Genomic DNA, 19,996 nt, shown 5'->3' on the forward strand with positions numbered 1-19,996 from the left:
AACTCTTAGGAATGACGTAATGGCCTCTTTGGATGGTGAAATTGCAATATCCTCTAAGGCAATCTTGACCCAACAATTTTATTTCTAGGAAGCTGTCCCACTAGTATTGTCACGTTTGCAGATAGACATACACTCAAGGATATTGTTGCAGCATGGTTTGCAGTGGTAGATGGTGGGAAACAAACCAAGGTCCATCAAAATGAGACTGGTTAAATAAATTATGGTGCATCTATAGAACAGGATAATATGCAGCTGTTAAAATTGCAATATAGTCTCTTTGCCAGTCCAACAAGTAAGAAACTTAGAAGTCACCACTCCATCCTAACAAGTAAAAACACAAACAAACCAAAAAATCAGCAACTCTTCTTCAGTCTGTCAGAGAAGTGAGATCATAGGGCAGTCCACTACTCCTAAAATTGGAGGGACCGCCAGGTGCATAGAGAAAACACAACTTACCAGAACAGAGCTGAAACCTCTACAATAACCAGTGCTGAGAGAGAGAAACCTCAACTGTAACTGACAAATTGCTGGAGGCTCAGTGTAAATAGGTTCAAGAGATTAAAAACTCCAGGGGGACTAGTCATAGGGAGACTCCCCTCTTTTGTGAGTTTACAGGTCCTCACAGTGAACATCGGAGAAAAATTCCCTCATAATTCAGGTAGAGGAATGGGGAAAAGGAACCATTTTTGAAATGCACTAGAGCATTCTGTTCTTAGCAGTATCTGCCCTCAGGAGAAGCTATTTAACCAGAGCCTAACTGATCTAGGGGAAGGGAAATACCCAACTCCAGAAGGCCCTAGGCTTCTATGTGGAGAAAAGGAAATAACCAATTCCAGCCCCTTCTACCCTTGAACCTAAAATTGCTCTAAAAAGATGATGTCTTAAAAATCAATTGACTTAGATGCATGGATTTATTTCTGGACTCTCAGTTCTGTTTCATTCATCTGTATGTCTGTCCTTATACCAGTACAGACTAGAATTACTCTAGTTTTGTAGTAAGTTTTGAAATTGGGAAGTGTGAGTCCTCCAACTTTGCACTTCTGTGGAAGATTTTTTTGGCTATTCTAGGTCCCTTGTATTTCCATATGAATTTTAGTATCAGCTTGTCAATTTCTGAAAAAATGCCAGCTGGGATTTTGATAGAGATTGCTTTGAATCTGTAGATCAGTTTAGGAGTATTGTTGTCTTATCAATATTAAGTCTTACATTGCTTGTACACAGAATGTGTTTCCATTTGTTTAGGTCTCCTTTAATTTTTTTCTTCAATGTTTTATAGTTTTCAGTGTATTTGTCTTGCACTTCTTTGTTAAATTTATTCTGTTGTATTTTATTCTTTTTGATGCTATTGTAAATGGAATTGTTTTCTGATGTCAATTTCAGATTGTTTATTGCTAATGTATAGAAGTACATTATTTCTATTTATATATTGATCTTGTATCCTACAACCTTGCAGAACTTGTTTATTAGCTCTGTTTGTTCCTTGTGGAGTCCTTTATATAAGATCACGTTATCTTCAAATAGAGATAGATTTACAGTGATGCATCACTTAACGATGGGGATATGTTTTGAGGAATGCATTGTTAGGCAATTTCACTGTTGTGCAAACATCATAGAGTGTACTTACACAAATCTGGATGGTATAGCCTACTACACACCTAGGCTATATGGTACTAGTCTTTTGGAACTACCGTCATATGTGCAGTGCGTCATTGACTGAAACATCATTATTCAGCACGTGACTACTTTTTCTTTTGCAGTTTAGATGCCTTTCGTTTCTTTTTCTTGTCATACTTCCTGGCTAGAATCTGCAGTACAGTGTTAAATAGAAGTGATGAGAGCAGACATTCTTGTGTTAATCTGAATCATAGGGAGAGAGCTTTCAATCTTTCACCGTTGACTATGATGTTAGCTGTGGGTTTTTCTTAGATGCATTTTATCAAGTTGAGGGAGTTCCCTTCTATTCCTAGTTTGTTGAGTGTTTTTTTCTTATCATGAACACGTTGGATTTTGTCAAATGCTTTTTCTGTGTCTATGGAGATAATTATTCAGAGGGATTGTCTTTTATTCTATTAATATGGTATGTTACATTACTTGATTGTCATATGTTGAACCGACTTTGCATTGCTGGGATAAATCCTCCTTGATCATGGTGTATAATCCCTTTTATATGTTGCTGAATTTGGTTTGCTAGTATTTTATTGAAATTTTTTACATCTATATTCATAAGAAATATTGGTCTGTAATTTTCTTGAGACATCTTTGTCTAGTTTCAGTGTTAGGGACTGGCCTCATAGAATGAGTTGAGAAGTATTTCTTCCTCACCTGCTTTTGGAAGAGTTGATGAAGGATTAGTGTTAACTATTCTTTAAATGTCTGGTAGAATTCACCAGTGAAGCCTTTGGTCCTGGACTTTTCTTTAGGGGAAGTTTTTTGATTACTAATTCAATTGCTTAACTTGTTATAAGCCTATTTAGATTTTCTATTTCTTCTTGAGTAGATTTTGTTAGTGTGTGTCCATCTAAGAGTTTGTCCAGTTCATCTAGGTTATCTAATTTGTTGGCATACAATTATTTTTAGTATGCCTTTATAATATTTTTTATATCTGTAAGGTAGGTAACATAGTACCCATTTTCATTTCTGATTTACTTAGTAATTTAAATCTTCTCTCTATTTATTTATTTATTTATTTATTTATTTATTTATTTATTTGTCAGTCTAGCTAAAGGTATCTCAATTTGTTGATCTTTTCAAAGAATCAACTTTTGGTTTTGTTGATTTTCTGTATTGCTTTTCTCTTCTCTAATTCATTTATTTCTGCTCTAATCTTTATAATTTTCCTCCTTCTGCTTGCTTTGGATTTAATTTGCTCTTCTTTTTCTAATTTCTTAACATGGAAGTTTAGGTTACTGATTTGAGTTCTTTCTTCTTTTTTGATATAGACACATACAGCTATGAATTTCCCTAGTCTAAGCACTGCTTCTGATAGGTTTTGGTATGTTGTGTTTTCCTTTTCATTCATCTCAAACTATCTTCTAATTTCCCTTGTGATTTTTTCTTTGACCCATTAGTTATTTAAGAGTGTGTTTTTAAATTCCCACATATTTTTGAATTTGCCAAATTTCCTTCCTTTATTGATTTCTAATTTCATTCTATTGTCAGCAGAATTCATACTTTCAATCCCTTTAAATTTATTGAGACTTCACTTATGGCCTAACATATAGAATGTTCCATGTGCAGTTGAGAAGAATATGTATTCTGCTGTTGGGTGGGTTGAGTCTTCTGTATATGTCTATTGGGTCTCATTGGTTTATAGTTGTTCAAGACCTCTGTTTCCTTATTGATCTTCTATCCAGTTGTTCTATCCATTATTGAATGTGGGGTATTGAAGTCTCCAACTACTATTGTTGAATTGTCTATTTCTCCTTTTAATTCTCTCAGTTTTTGCTTCAGGTATTTTAGGGCTTTGTTGTTAAGATATGTGTAGATATATAGATATAGGTATAGATATCTGTTTCTCATTGTTATAAATTTGTCATAAACTGATCCTTTTATCATTATAAAATGTCCTTTGTCTCAAGTAACAATTTTGTGTCTTAAAGTCTATTTTGTCTGATATTAATATAGCCACTCTAGCTTTCTTTTGGTTACTGTTTGCATAGTATATTTTTTCCATGAGGCTTTGTTCATATACCCTTTTCTGTCTCTTTGCTTGGAACCTCTTTGTGTCTTTGAATCTAAAATGAGTCTCTTTAGACAGCATATAGTTGGATCATGTTTTTTATCCATTCTACCAGTCTCTTACCTTAATGGTAGTATTTATTCCATTTAAACTTAATGTCATTATCGGAAAAGTAGGATTTGCATTTGCCATTTTGCTCTTTGTTTTCTATATATCTTTTTTTGTTCCTTTAATCCTCCATGCTGCCTTCTTTTGCACTAAATATATATTTTCTAGTATACCATTTTAAATCTCTGTCATTTATTTTGCTGTGGGTACCTTGCTGTCATAATTAATATCTTAGCTTATAATAATCTAGTTTGGATTAATACCATTTTAATTTAAATAGCATACAAAAACTTTGCTCCTATATAGCTCCATTCTTTTCCCACTCCTTTGCGATGTTATTGTAATACAAACTTAATCTTTATATCTTATATGCTACTCATCAACATAGATTTATAATTACTGCTTGATGCACTTGTCTTTTAAATTATATAGGAGAAGAAGAAGAGTTACAAACAAAAAATATATTTATGCTTTGTTTTATATTTCCCAATGTAGTTACCCTTACTAGTGCTATTTATTTCTTACTATGAATGTGAGTTACTGTGTAGTGTCCCTTCATTTCAGCCTGAGGGATTCCCTGTAGTATTTCTTGTAGGGCGGGTATGGTAATGACAAATTTTCTCTGTTTTTGTTTAGCAAGGGATACCTCAATTTCTCCTTCATTTTTGAAGGAAAGTTTTGGTAGATATAGAATTCTTGATTGACAGTCTTTTTCTTTCAGCACTTTGAGTATGTTATCCTACTGCCTGCTGGCTTCCATGGTTTCTGATGAGACATCAACTGCTAATCTTATTGAGGATCCCTTATATATGAGGAGTCACTCCTCTGTTTTCACTTTCAAGATTCTCTTTTTCTTTGGCTTTCAATAGTTTGATTATGATGTATCTAGGTAAGGATCTCTGAGTTTATCATACTTGGACTTTGTTGAGTTTCTTTAAAGTGTAGATTAATGTTTTTCATCAAATTTGGGAAGTTTTTGCCATTATTTCTTCAGAATTTCTTTCTGCACCTTTTTCTTTCTCGTCTCCTTCTGGGACTTTCATTGTGCCTATGCTGGTATGCTTGATGGTGTCCCACAGATCTCTCTCTGTTCATTTTCCTTCATTCTTTTTTCTTTCTTTTCCTCAGTCTGATAATCTCAATTGACTTATATTCAAGTTTGTTGATACTTTCTTCTGCCTGTTTATATCTGCTGCTGAACCCTTCTAGTGAATTTTTTATTCTGGTGATTGTACTTTTCAACTGCAGAATTTCTATTTGGTTCTTTTTTTTTTTTAATAATTTCTATCTCTTTATTGATAATCTCTTTTTGGACATTGTTCTCATACTTTCCTTTATTTTTTTAGACATGATTTCCCTTAGTTCTTTGAACATATTTAAAATAGCTAATTTAAAGCCTTTTTCTAGTAAGTCCAACATCTGGGCTTCCTCAGGAATAGTTTCTTTTGACTGCTTTTTTTTTTTTTCCTGTGTATGGGCTTTATTTTCTTGTTTTTTTTCATGTCTCATAATTTTTTGTTAAAATTTGGACATTTGAAAATAATAAAATATGACAACTCTGAACATCTGATTCTCTTCCTCTCAGAGTTTGTTGTTGCTGTTTGTTTACTGACTTTCTGGACTAATTATGTAAAGTATTTTTTTGTCATGTGTGGTCACTGAAGGGTCTATTCACTTATTAGTGATCAGCTAATGATTAGACAGAGTTTTTTGAAATGCCTAAAACCAGTAAGTTTCACAGTCTTTGACAAGGGGCTTTGAGTGTGTCTTCAGGCACACCTTCAGCCCTCATCCAGACAGTTTACAATTCCACCTTGACCTTTGCTAAGTGCTTGCACAGAGCCTCAGGGTAAGCCTGAGGTGAGAGCTTAGGCCCTTCTCAGGACTTTTGCTGAGCATGCCCAAGGCCTGAGGGTGCAGGTGGCCATCTGGATTTCCAGGAGTATGTTGGAGCTTTTCAAAGCCCCCTATGGACATCTTGTTAATCAGCTTTTCCTTTTAAGGTTTTTGGTTAGCCTGTTGTTTGCCCAACTGTTATCTACTGCCCAACTTTTATATACAGCCTTGATGTTAAACAATTGTCTCTGATTTTTTTTTTTTTTTTTGTGAGGGAGATCAGTCCTGAGCTAACATCTGATGCCAATCTTCCTCTTTTTTCTGAGGAAGACTGGCCCTGAGCTAACATCCGTGCTCATCTTCCTCCACTTTATATGGGATGCCGCCACAGCATGGCTCGACAAGCAGTGCGTCAGTGCATGCCGGGGATCCAAACCGGCAAACCCCGGGCTGCCGCAGCAGAGTGTGTGCACTTAACCGCCTGCACCACTGGGCCGGCCCCTGTCTCTGATTATTTTTGACAAATACCCCCAAGGAGAAGGCTTTTTGCACTGTGTGAGCTCCAAGTCAAGTCAAATAAAGACAGTCTTGTGAGTGTAGCCTTCCAGGAAACCACCAGATAAGTCACGTAATGACAGTTCTCTGAGAATGGGGCGTTGAAGGAATTCCATCTCTTTTCCACTCCTTCCAGTAGCTGTTAGACTGCTGGGTTACAGGCTGTGGATTTTCAAAGTTACCGCAGACCTGAAGAGTGGGAAATGAGAATAGGACAAGTTAAAGCACCATAAAGTGTACTGTTCCTACCAAGATTCAGTTGTTTTTCTTGAGTAAATGCTCCCCTGATTGCTGCAAGCCTGTGGTTAATCTCCGGAATTCTAAGTTATTTTCCAGTGTTGAAGATGTTTTCCAGTGTCACTGTTTCTTTTATGAAACATAGAATTTTGAGAGGTTCTTATTCTACCATTTTCTCTGACATCTCTGTTCATTTGTTTTTAACATCCAAGTTGTTTCTTTTATTTTTTGGAATAGAAGAGATGGTATATTTGAAGAGAAGCAACACCTGATTCTGTTGCAGCTGTGTTTATAGCATTTTCTGTCTGAACATTTGGGCCTCAGTTTTTCCATATGCAGAAAAGGGGTGCAAATACGTCTCCCCATCTATTCTGTAGGGCTCTGTGAACTAAATGCTACTGTATATGTGGAGATGCTTTGGTCTCTTTGGAAGAAAAGCACTTAAATTCCTCAAGGCTTCAGGGTTGTTACTTCCAGTTCTGCTTCCCACTGTGTGTCCTTGATCAAGCCACTGAACCAATTGCTTCTGTTTCTTTTTCCACCTCTCCCCTCCCCTCTCTCTTTTCAAGGAAGAGACAATGTTCATTTTCCTGATAGACATGCCAGTAAATTTAAATTGCTTTAAATGTATTTAAAATGATTTGAAGATGTTCAGGAAAAACTGTTGTTATTTGAGGTTGACTAGAAATTATGGCTGTTTGCACATATGCAGAATATTTTAATGCAATCTCGAATGTGATTATTGGAGGGTTTTTTATATTACACATAATACCAGAAATAGAGTTTTGAAACCTCTGGTAGTCCTTTGTATGCGTCTCTCTCTCTCCCTCTCCCTTTTTTTTTTTTTCCATCAGGTACCTTCCTAGCTCCATCAAATCTGAGCATCTCTGAGGAAAGAGGCTAGAACTCACAGCTGTTTTTTTTGCTTGTGGCAAAATATACATAACATAAAATTTACCATTTTAACCACGTTTAAGTGTACAATTCAGTGGCGTTAATTACATTCACATAGTTGTGCAATGTATGCATTTCTTTTTGAAAAATATAGATTCCATAGTTCCTTGACAATATTTGCTTTGTGAACCAACACTGTTTTTAAAATTAAAGAGTATGGACTATACCAGTTTTTTGCTCATTCGTTTTGTAGGAAGCCATGAGTTTTATAAACATGGTAGCTGTTGATTTCAATGGTCATGCTTCCTTTACCTCATTTCATTTCTGAAAACAACCTAAACAACCTAATTGTTCATACACAATACATTTAACTCACGTCTCTTTTGGTGCTGCAGGTTGCAATGCAGGCAGGGATTAACTTGGGGACAGCTGTGTCAAGAGGATTGTATCAACCAGCAACAATCTTTATGGGCCGCCAAATGTCAGCCATCTCAAGCACTGGAGATGTTAGTACAGAGCGGAAATCTCCCCAACCCACGAAGAACTTCAGAACAATTCCTGACCCATGTTCACAGCAACAGACAGCCCAGAGCAGTGATGTGACAGACAGCTATGTAGTCTGCACTAATAGTGGCACACAGTGCTTAAATAAGTCTGACAAAATAGATGGAAGGACATCTCTTCAGATTGATGAGAAAATGCCAGTCACAGCCAGCCCATTGTCTGAGGAGGAAGAGACTCATTGCTTGGAGATAGGAAGCAACTCACATCACGGCAAGAGTAATTTATCTGAAAGCAGAAAGTCTGCTGAACTCCATTCCCTGTTACGGGGAAGATTACGTCCAGGGAGCAGAACCACTGATTTAAAGTGTGACAGTTCCAGCAGATCAGGGGCATCAGAGGGAGATATACTGACACGGGAACATATTGAAGTCAAGGAAGACAGTGCCAGACTACCAGTCGCTCCGATATCAGTCTCAGAATACTGTGCATCTGAAAGTAAGTGTTCTCAAGAGAAGCATTCTGCTCAGGAAGGTTTCTCAGGTGGGGTGAGAGGCTGAGATTGTTTGCTGATTTTTGTTGATATTTAGTTTTTCTGGGTGGTAGTGGTCTTATGTAAGAACAAAGTGTACTCTCTAATTTTATCTTTTGTCAAAAAACAAAGTACAGTGCTGACTTTGCCAACAAATTCCATTCTAATGAATTCTTAAATATGTATGTGGAAATATTCTTACAAGCGAATTCTCTGATTTTTAAACTCATTGTTATATTTTTAATATATTTAATAAAATATTTTTAATGAGTTTTTAAATACTGTAATTAATCATAGATTGTTTCTACATGTTTTAACTGATGAATAATCGCACTCCGTGAGGTGGAACGTCTTACCTCGCTTCTCCCTGCACTTAGTGATCAGTAGTCTCTTCATATCCCCTGTTACAGATCATCCTCCTCACGGGGACCCCGAGGCACAGAAGCCCTTCAGGAAAATGCAGCAACAGCAGGAAGAGGAAGGTCTGAGCAGCAGCAGTGACCTCACAGTTGCCGTAAGTGAAGATGATCTGATTTTAGAGAGTCCAGAACCACAGCCAGATCCCAGTGACAAGATGGAGGGAGAAGATGGAATAGAGGCCTTAAAATTAATCCACTCTGAGCAAGAAAGAGGTGCCCTATCCACCGAAAAACATAATTGTATTTTGCAAACTCTAAGCTCTCCTGATTCAAAAAAGGAATCCTCCGCTAACTCACCAACAAGAGAGTAAGCCATTGAATTTTTTTTTACTATTCTGTTTTTAATTATAGACATTTTTAGAGATCATTCCACTGGGAATGTATTGTCGAACACTCAGTCATGAATGTATAAGTTCCTTACTCATAAATAATCTCTTAGCAAAGGTCTAATTTGCTTTCTTTTCTTTTTTTATAAAATAGCTTTAAAAGTCTGAATATCATTGAAATCATGGTGATTTGCAGTTTATAATTATATCCAAACAATCCCTGGTTAATTCATAAGTCATTCCCCCCACCCCTACCCTCCAGCCTTTTAAGAAAACAAATCATTTTGAAGTTGTGGTAACACAGAAGGTGACAAACGGTTAAACTTACTAGGAATTCAGCTTTAGAGGCTAGGAACTTTGTATCTAATTAATTTGCTTAATCCTAATATCCCTTGCCATGGTGTCATTTTTGTCATACGATTAAATATGAGTTAATAAGTTCTTCTAAGTGTATATCTAAGCCAGCTTTCCTTTTCTGAATGTAAATATGAGAACACTGGAATCTTTAATGTTAAATAGGAACAACATCAGTGTTATACATTTTGAGCACTTATTATAATATCCAACTCATGAAAGCTCATGTATAATTTTTTATTATTGATTGGAGGTACTAGGTGGAATTGTGTAGAAAACATGGAAACTGTTGAAAACCAATTCTGCAATGAAAAATAACTCTAATAGCATCAAATCTCTTTTAGGAGTGGAAGGAACCTACGTAACAAACTAAGGTAGATCTCGCCTTTTAAAAATGAAGAAATCAAGGCTAGGGGCATAGGAATGACACGGAGGCCGTTGGGGCAGACCTTCCATACAGCCTGCCTCCCCAACCCACATGCCACCACTAGAATTTTCTGTTACACTGTGATGCCATCACTCTTTCTTTCCAACAGTCCCAGCAACAGTGAAAAGCCAAGTGGGCATCCTTGTATATGAGGGGATATGTTCTCTTTTAGAGCAGCATTGCACCTTTAATGTATTGCCTCTTACCATTCATTATCTACTTATGGTGAAAATTTTAATTTATAGTCTGATTGACTTTAAAGTGATGTTCAAGAAATATTTATTAATAGCACATCCAAGTACAAAGTACTTGTACTGTGGATGGAAGAACCAACATGGTTCCTGTCATTGGGAAATTTGATTTATTAGAGTGGCAAGCCAAATGGATTTTTTTGTGTGTGTGTGAGGAAGATCGGCCCTGAGGTAACATCTGCCAATCCTCCTCTTTTTGCTGAGGAAGACTGGCCCTGGGCTAACATCCATGGCCATCTTCCTCCACTTTATATGGGACGCCGCCACAGCATGGCTTGACAAGTGGTGCGTCAGTGCGCACCCGGGATCCAAACCAGCGAACCCCGGGCCGCCGCAGCGGAGCGCATGCACTTAACCGCTTGTGCCCCCGGGCTGGCCCCCCATTGGATTTTTCTAGTAAGAATACTTCTCTCGTCAAAGAGGTACAGGTATTATATACTACATCATCAGAAACTTTATTACTAGAGATAGAATGTATCTGTTTTGGGTTTCGTATTTGTAGGCTTCTTTTTATAGCAATTCATTGGACCAGTAAGTAGTTTGGTGGATTAACTGGGGGACTAGCGTACTTACCCAGGACTCAGGCTTTTTCTGAGATGAAAAAAGTTGGGTATGTGTATAGAATTAAGAATGTTCTCTCTCTCCTTCTCCTATATGACTGACTTTTTCCTATGATCTTAAAGCCAAGTTCCTCAGAATTTTGGGATATAGTTTTCCAAAATTTGTTAGAAAATATGGGCATTTGGGGAATTTTTGAATAGTTTGTCCTAATGGAATGGTCCCAGAATGAAAGGTCAGTCACCAATGGTTGTTTTCTGTCTGTTACCAAATTTGAGCCCATTGATTTTTCTGTGGTAAAAGTACTACCCAGGGGCCGGCCCTGTGGCTTAGCGGTTAAGTGCGCGCACTCCGCTGCTGGCGGCCCAGGTTCGGATCCCAGGCGCACACTGACGCACCGCTTCTTGGGCCATGCTGAGGCCGTGTCCCACGTACAGCAACTAGAAGGATTTGCATCTATGACATACAGCTATCTACTGGGGCTTTGGGGGGAAAAATTAAATAAATAAATAAACAAAACAAAAAAAAAAGTACTACCCAGGAATAGGTTGAAGGTGGTTTAAATGATCCTGGTTAACCTGCTGACATCCTCACCGCTTTTGAGGCGCTGCGTTCTCTTATTTCCTCTTTAGCATGAGCTCTTCTCCTTGCTCTGAGGGTTAATTATTCATCTGAGACTATAGTGTCATATTTACAGAGCTAATACTATGACCTCAAAGGTTCATTATCTCAGTTTACTTTAGGGTCTGTTGGGGGCCTGGAGAAAAGTCACTTGAATGAATTTTAGTTAACAAAGATCGAGAGATGGGACAAAGGAAGACACATAGAAGGATCTGAACAGGAAAGCGGAACCTCTGATTTGATGAGAATGATGATAGATACTATGTTTGAGCACATCTATGTGCCAGCTGAGTTGCTGACCTTGAACATAAAACTTGGTCTTAAGCTTCCTGGCAGTGAAGGGAAAATAGATGTGCAGTATGCAGCGTAGTTTCCATCTGAGGAGAAAAGTGAAATCAAGGGTGACTTTTGGTGGTGTTTTCTCTTGTTTTTTGTTTGTTTTATTTAAAAAAACTTTTTAACAGCTTTATTGAGATATAATTCACGTACCATACAATCCACCCATTTAAAGTGTATAATTCAAGAGTTTTTGGCATATTATATTATTAATATTTAAATGCTGTGTTAAAATGTATATAACATAAAATTTTCCATTTTTAAGTGTACAATTTAGTGACGTTAATTATGTTCATGATATTGTACAACCATCACCACTACCTATTTCCAAAACTTTTTTGTCCCCCTTATATATTTGTCCTTTTGGTCTATTTCAATTCACATAACATTTTCAAGATTCATCCATGTTGTAGCAGGTATCAGAACTTCATTCCTTTTTAGGCTAAATAATATTCCAGTGTATGGATATACCACATTTTGTTTATCCATTCATCTGTTGATGGACATATGGATTGCTTCTCTGTTTAAAAGCCAAGCATCTTTGAGAAGGTTCATGACCCACCCCCATGGATATTTCCAGATAATTGAAGACCAGCTTGTGCTTCCTGCACAGTTCCTTCATTGCAAGCTATAATTCACATTTCTCACAAGGAAGCATACTAGAATGAAGCTGAGTAAAAGCAATGTTGTTAAAAAGGAGGACCTTGAATCTCATTGTTAAAGAGTAGTTTGCTGCAAACATTGGTACAAAGCTCCATGACCTAAAACACCAGACATTTATTATTTTTCAGGTGCCAGGTGGTTGGCCCAGTGTCATTTGGGGCTACAAGAATTATTTGGCCAGATGTCCCTTATCGTCCAGTAGAGTAGTCCAACCTCAGTCACCTGGTGGTGGTAGCAGGGTTCCCAGCACAGCAAGAGGGCAAGCCCCAGTGCACAAATGCTTTAAAGTGTCTGCTTGTGTCAGGTTTGCTCATGTCCCATTGGTTAAAGAAAGTCACAGGACCCAGCCTAGAGTCAAGAGGTGAAAAAATATAATCCACCTCTTGATGGGATGAGTGGCAAAGTCACATTGCAAATGATTGCACACAGGAATGAGAAGATTACGGTTGCTTTTTGCAATCCACCACAGTACTTGAGGACAAATTCAAATGAAGATAACCTCAGTGTGAGTCAAAAGGGTCAGGAAAGGTTTTATCCCAGGGTGTTGATGCAGCATCTTGAAGGCTGTAAAGGCTTGAATAAGAAGGAGGAGGGAAAGGAGTGAATGAGGTCTGGAGGAAGAGTGCAAGAAGGAATGCAGATACAGAGAACACAAAGGGCGTGGGAGGGCAGAGCAAAGCGTGTGACTAAGGGCTCATTGAGCAGGGCTTGTTGGAGTAAAGGTTTAAAATGTTGCCTGGGTCATGTTTGAGAAAGACCTTGAATATCAGGGTAAAGAATTTAAAGTTCCTTCTCTGTGTTTTCCAGAACTATTGAAGGTTATTTTAAGAGAAGAGTGGTATGGTGAGTAACTTGATTTAGGAGAATTAATCTGACATCATTAGTTTCATCAGGATTAATTGTATACACTGGTGGGCAGAATTCTGAGATGGCCCCTGAGGTTCCTGCCCCCTGATGTACACTCTGTATAATCCCCTCACTTTGCGTGCGGGCAGGACTGTGAGTTTGAAGGATTTCCTTTCTGTGATTAGGCTATGTTACGTGACAGAGGTGAAGAATTTTGCAAACATAATGAAAGTCCCCAAATCAGTTGACTTTGAGGTAATCAAAAAGGAATTGTTCGGGGTGGGCCAGACCTAAACAGATCAACCTTTAAAAGGGACTGGGCACTTACTGAAATCAGATTCAAAGCAGCTGAGATACTCTCCTGTTCACCTGAAGAAGCAAACTTGCCATCTTGTGACGAAGGCCACGTGGCAGACGATGGTATGTGCCCTGTGGGAGCTGAGGGCCTCAGTCCTATAGCCACGAGGACCTGAATTCTGCCAACAACCAGTGAACTTGGAAGAGGACCCTGAGCTTTAAATGAGATTGCCTATGAGGAGATGATAAAGATTAAATGAGATCATAAGGGTGAAGCCGTTATCCAATGGGGCTGGTCTCTTAAAAGAAGAGGAAGAGACACCAGAGCTTTCTTTCTCTGCCATGTGAGGACACAGTGAGAGGTGGCCATCTGCAAGTCTCACTAGGAACCAAATCAGCTGACACCTTGATCTTGGACTTCCCTGCCTCTAGAATTGCAAAAAATAAATTTTTGTTGTCTAAATCACCCAATTTGTGATATTTTGTTATGGCAACCTGAGCAGACTAATAAACCTGGCTAGAGGTTTATCCATTTTGTTGGGTTTTTCCCCAAAGAACCAGCTTTTTGTCTTTTGATTTTCTTTATTGTTTGCCTATTTTCAATTTCATTGGTTTCTGTTCTAAATTTTATTACTTCTTTTCTTCTGCTCACTTTGAATTTAATTTGCTCTTCTCTTTTCTAGTTTCCTAAGGTGGGAGCTTAGATTATTGACTTTTAGAGCTTTCTTCTTTTCTAATGTGTGCATTCAGTGCTATAAATTTCCCTGGAAGCACTGCTTTCACTGCATCCCACAAATTTTGATAAGTTGTATTTTCATTTTCGTTCAGTTCAAAATATTTTTAAATTTCTTCTGAGACTTCCTCTTTTACCCATGTGTTTAGGAGTGTGTTGTTTAATCTCCAAATATTTTGAGATTTCCTAGCTATGTTTCTGTTATTGATCTCAGTTTAATTCTGTTGTGGTCTGAGAACATACTTTCTATGACTTCTGTTCTTGTAACTTTGTTGAGGTGTGTTTTATGGCCCAGAATGTGGTTTGTCTTAGCAAACGTTCCATGTGACCATGTGTATTTTGCTGTTGTTGGATGAAGTATCTTATAAATGTCGATTAGATCCAATTTAATGGTGCTATTCAGTTTAGCTATATCCTTGCTGCTTTTTACCTGCTGGATATGTTAGTCACCGACAGAGGTGACTAAATATTCAACTATAATAGTGGCTTTATCTATTTCTCCTTACAGTTCTATCACTTTTTGCCTGTGTATTTCAATGCTCTGTTGTTAGGTGCATACACTTTAAGGATTTTTGTGATATTCCTAGGTGTAGATTTTTTGGGTAATTATCCTACTTGGTGTTCTCTGAGCTTCCTGGATCTGTAGTTTGGTGGTATATGTTGTTAACTTCGGAAAATTCTTAGCCATTATTACTTCAAATATTCCTTCTGCTCCTTTCTCTCTTTCTCCTCCTTCTGGTATTCCCATTACTTGTATGTTACACCCTTTGTAATTATCCTACAATTCTTGGATGTTCTGTCCCATTTTTTTTTCATTCTTCCTTCTCTTTGCATTTCAGTTTGGGAAATTTGTACTGACATATCCTCAAGCTCACTGATTCTTTCCTCAGCTATGTCCAGTGTATTGGTGAGCCCCTCATAGATGGTCTGTTTTGAGTTTGATGTTTAGTTTTTTGGTTTTGAAATTATGTAGACCATTTAAAATTAATTATTTTTTATAAACCCCTGTATTAAAGAACCAAACTGTTCTCTCTTCTAGTTATAGTACCTTAGTTGAAAATCCCATTTTGTAATTCCATTTTGAGTCAACCAAAATTTCCTGAATACCTAGTAGGCCCAAAGCTCTGTACTGTGAGGTATGGGGTTGTAGCAATCTGAAATATGGCTGCAAATTCTTCAACACTCCTCTTATTAAAAGATGGGATCTCTCTCCCCTTCCCTTGAATATGGATGGGCTTATGACTGCTTCAACCAAATAGAGCATGGTAGAATTGATCCTCTATGACTTCCAAAGTTGAGTTATAAAAGGCCGTGCAGTTGCCACTCTTTTTGCTGGAACATGTGTTCTTGGAACCCTGAACCACCATGTAAGAAGTCTGACTATTCTGAGACTGCCGTGGTAAAGAAATTATGTGTAGGTGCTCTAGACTGTGGTCCCAGCTGTGCCCATCCTTGCAGCTATCCCCTCCAAAGTACCAGACATGTAGGCGAAGCCTTCTTGGACCCTCTACCAAGTGCATCCACCAGCTGATATCACTGAATAACCTCTCTCAATAATACCTAAAACAGAAGAATCCACTCAGCCAAGCCCTGACTGATTTTCTGATCCACAAAGTCATTAGATATAATAAAATGGTGGTGTTTTTTTTTTTTATTATTGTTTTTTGTGTGTGTGTGTGTGTGTAAGGAAGATCAGCCCTGAGCTAACATCCATGCCAATCCTCCTCTTTTTGCTGAGGAAGACTGGCCCTGAGCTAACATGCATGCCCATCTTCCTCTACTTTATATGGGATGCCGCCACAGCATGGCCTGACAAGTGGTGCGTGGTGCCCACCCGGGATCCAAACCCAGGCTGCCAGCAGCGGAGAGCGCACACTTAACCACTACACCACGGGGCCGGCCCCAAAATGGTTGTTGTTTTAAGCTACAAAGCTTTGGGGTAGTTTGTTACGAGTCTATAGATAGCTAGTATAGGACTTTGTTCATTTAACATTAAATATTTACTGAGTGCCTACTCTGTCCCAGGCACTACTCTTGCTCTTATGGTATTTATGATCATGCGTGTGGAGGGGAGGAAGAAAACACAAACCAATAAACAATCTGTGTGAAAATATTATGACAAAGAACGAGCAGGTTAAGTGCATAGAGAATGCATAGATGCAATTTAGTGTAGGATACTCAGGGAAAGTCTCTGTGGTGATTTGACATTTGAGAGGAGATCTAAAGTGAGTGAGAGTAAGCCACATTAAATTGTACCCATGCCTTCTCTGTCTATTTAACCTGCTTTATTCTTTGTTACCTTAATTTTCACCCTGGTATATTTGTTTGTTTATCAATTTATGTTTCATTTCTCTCCTTCAGTGTCTTGGAGATGAGTGGGATATATCTTGAGGAAGAGAATACCATGCAGCAGGAACAGCAAGTACAGAGGCCCTCTAGTGGCAGCATACGTGGTGTTTCTAGGAACAGCAAAGAAGCCAGTGCAGCTGGACCACAACAGGTGAGTGAGGAAGGTAGGAGATGGAGTGAGAGAAATATCAGTGGGCCACATCACAAAGGGTCTTGTAGGCTGTCGGAAGAACTTTGGATTGTGCTTCAAGGGAGGTGAAGAACCACTCTGGCTGCTTAATGGAAAATGAACTGTAGGGGACAGGGTGGGAGCAAGGAGACCTGTTTAGAGAATATTACAGTAATCTAGGGAGTAGGTGGTGGTGCCTTGGGTCAGGGTGGCAGCAGTGAGAAGTGTCAAATTCTGGATATACATATATTTTTTGTGTTTAAAAAAAAATACAGGGCTGGCCCCGTGGCTTAGCGGTTAAGTGCGCGCGCTCCGCTGCTGGCGGCCCAGGTTCAGATCCCGGGCGCGCACTGACGCGCCGCTTCTCCGGCCATGCTGAGGCCACGTCCCACGTACAGCAACTAGAAGGATGTGCAACTATGACATACAACTATCTACTGGGGCTTAGGGGGGGAAAAATAAATAAATAAAATAAAATAAAATAATACATAACATGAGATCTATCCTCTTAACATTTTTTAAGACTTTATTTTTTGGAACAGTTTTAGGTTCACAATAAAATTAAGAATTAGGTACAGAGATTTCCTATATACCGCCTGCCCCTACACATACATAGCCTCCCCCATCATCAATATCCTACACCAGAGTGGTACATTTGTTACAACTGATGAACCTGCATTGACACATCATAATCACCCAAAGTCCACAATTTATATTACAATTCACCCTTGGTATTGTACATTCTATGAGTTTGAACAATGTATAATGACATGTATCCATCATTATAGTATCATAAAGAGTATTTTCACTGCCCTAAAAATCCTGTGTGCTCTACCTATTCATACCCCCACCCCCACCCCCTGCTAACTACTGATCCTTTTACAGTTTATAGTTTTGGCTTTTCCAGAATGTCATATTCTTGAAATCGTATAGTATGTAGCCTTTTCAGATTGGGTTCTTTCACTTAGTAATATGCCTTTGAGGTTCCTCCATGTCTTTTTGCGGCTTGATAGATCATTTCTTTTTAGTGCTGAATAATATTATGTTGTCTTGATGTACTGCAGTTTATCCATTCACCTACTGGAGGACATCTTTGTGACTTCCACATTGTTGGCAATTATGAATAAAGCTGCTGTAGACATCCATGTGCAGGTTTTTGTGTGGATGTAAGTTTTCAGTTCATTTGGGTAAATACCGAAGAGTGCAATTGCTGGATTGTTTGGTAAGACTATGTTTAGTTTTATAAGAGGCTCCCAAACTGTCTCCCAAAGTGGCTGTACCATTTTGCATTCCCATCAGCAATGAATGAGAGTTCTTGTTTCTATAATCCTTGTTAGCATTTGTTATTGTCAGTTTTTTTGGATTTTAGCCATTCTAATAGGTATGTAATGATATCTTCTTGTTTTAATTTGCAGTTCCCTAATGACATATGATGTTGAGTATCTTTTCATATGCTTATTTACCATCTGTATATCTTCTTTGGTGAGGTGTCTGTTCAGATCTTTTCCCGTTTTTTAATTGGGTTATTCGTTTTCTTATTGTTGAGTTTTAAAGAGCTCTTTGTATATTTTGGATATAAGTCCTTTATCAGATGTGTCTTTTGCAAATATTTTCTCCCAGTCTGTGGCTTGTCTTCTCATTCTCTTGATGTTATCTTTTGCAGAGCATAAGTTTTTTAATTTTAATGAAGTCTAGCTTATTAGTTATATTGTTCCTGGATCATGTCTTTAGTGTTGTATCTAAAAAGTCATCACCAGGGCCGGCCCCGTGGCTTAGCGGTTAAGTGCGCACACTCTGCTACTGGCGGCCCGGGTTCAGATCCCGGGCGTGCACTGACGCACTGCTTCTCTGGCCATGCTGAGGCCGCGTCCCACATACAGCAACTAGAAGGATGTGCAACTATAACGTACAACTATCTACTGGGGTTTTGGGAACAAAAAAAAAAAGGAGGAGGATTGGCAATAGATGTTAGCTCAGAGCCGGTCTTCCTCAGCAAAAAGAGGAGGATTAGCGTGGATGTTAGCTCAGGATTGATCTTCCTCACAAAAAAATAAAAAATAAATAAACAAATAAAAAGTTATCACCATACCCAAAGTCATCTAGGCTTTCTGCTGTGTTATCTTCTAGGAGTTTTATAGTTTTATATTTTACATTTAGGTCTGTGATCCATTTTGAGTTAATTTTTGTGAAGGGTGTAAGATCTGTGCCTAGATTCATTTTTGTTCATGTGGATATCCCGTTCCAGCACCATTTATTGAAAAGTTAACATTTTTACATGTACAGTACAATATTGTTAACTGTAAGCACACTGTTGTATACCATATCCCTAGAACTTTTTCATCTTGAATGACTGAAACTTCATACTCATTGAACAGTAAATCCTCATTTCCCTCTTCCCCCAGCCCCTGGCAACCGCCATTCTACTTTCTACTTCTATGAATTTGACTACTTCAGATATCTTATATAAGTGGAACCAACCAGTGTTTGTCCTTCTGTGACTGACTTATTTCGTGTAGCATGATGTCCTCAAGGTTCATGCATGTTGTAGCATCTGACAGGATTTCCTTCTTTTTATGGCTAAATAATATTCCGTTGCATTTATATACTACATTTTCTTTATCCATTCATCTGTCGATGACATTTAGTTTGTTTCCCCCTCTTGGCTATTGTGAATAATGCTGCAGTGAACATGGGAGTGAGGCTGTGTCTCTGAGATCCTGATTTCAGTTCTTTTGGATAAATACCCAGAGTGAGATTGCTGGATCATATGGTAGTTCTATTTTTAATTTTTTGAGGAACTTCCATGCTGTTTTCCATAGCGGCTGCAACATTTTACACTCCCACTAATAGTGCACAGGGTTCCAGTTTTTCCACATCCTCAACAATACTTGTTATTTTCTTTTCTTTCGTTTTTTTTTTAATAATGGCCATCCTAACAAGTATGAAGTGATATCTCATTGTGGTTTTGATTTGCATTTCCCCGATGATAGGTAATGTTAAGCATCTTTTCATATACCTGTTGGCCATTTATATATCGTCTTTTGAGAAATATCTATTCAAATCCTTTCTCCATTTTTTTTTTTTTTTTTTGTGAGGGTATCAGCCCTGTGCTAACAGCCGCCAATCCTCCTCTTTTTTTTTTTTTTTTGCTGAGGAAGACGGCCCTGGGCTAACATCTGTGCCCATCTTCCTCCATTTTATATGGGACGCCGCCACAGCATGGCCTGCCAAGCAGTGCGTCGGTGCGCGCCCGGGATCCGAACCAGCGAACCCCGGGCCACCGCAGCGGAGCGCGCGCACTTAAC

General features: G+C 38.4%; 1 protein-coding gene across 1 annotated transcript in view; it reads left to right on the forward strand.

Moving 5' to 3' along the window:
• The first annotated feature begins 19 nt into the window (after nt 1-19).
• Nucleotides 20-19,996, forward strand: part of LOC131403247 (centrosomal protein kizuna-like) — a 74,513-nt gene continuing 54,536 nt past the window's right edge. Inside the window, 3 exon segments of the mRNA XM_058537522.1 lie at nt 20-58; nt 7,705-8,308; nt 8,753-9,068. Of these exon segments, the coding sequence (XP_058393505.1) occupies nt 20-58; nt 7,705-8,308; nt 8,753-9,068 (959 nt within the window).

The sequence above is a fragment of the Diceros bicornis genome, unplaced genomic scaffold, assembly GCF_020826845.1.
Source record: "Diceros bicornis minor isolate mBicDic1 unplaced genomic scaffold, mDicBic1.mat.cur scaffold_61_ctg1, whole genome shotgun sequence".
NCBI lineage: Eukaryota > Metazoa > Chordata > Mammalia > Perissodactyla > Rhinocerotidae > Diceros > Diceros bicornis.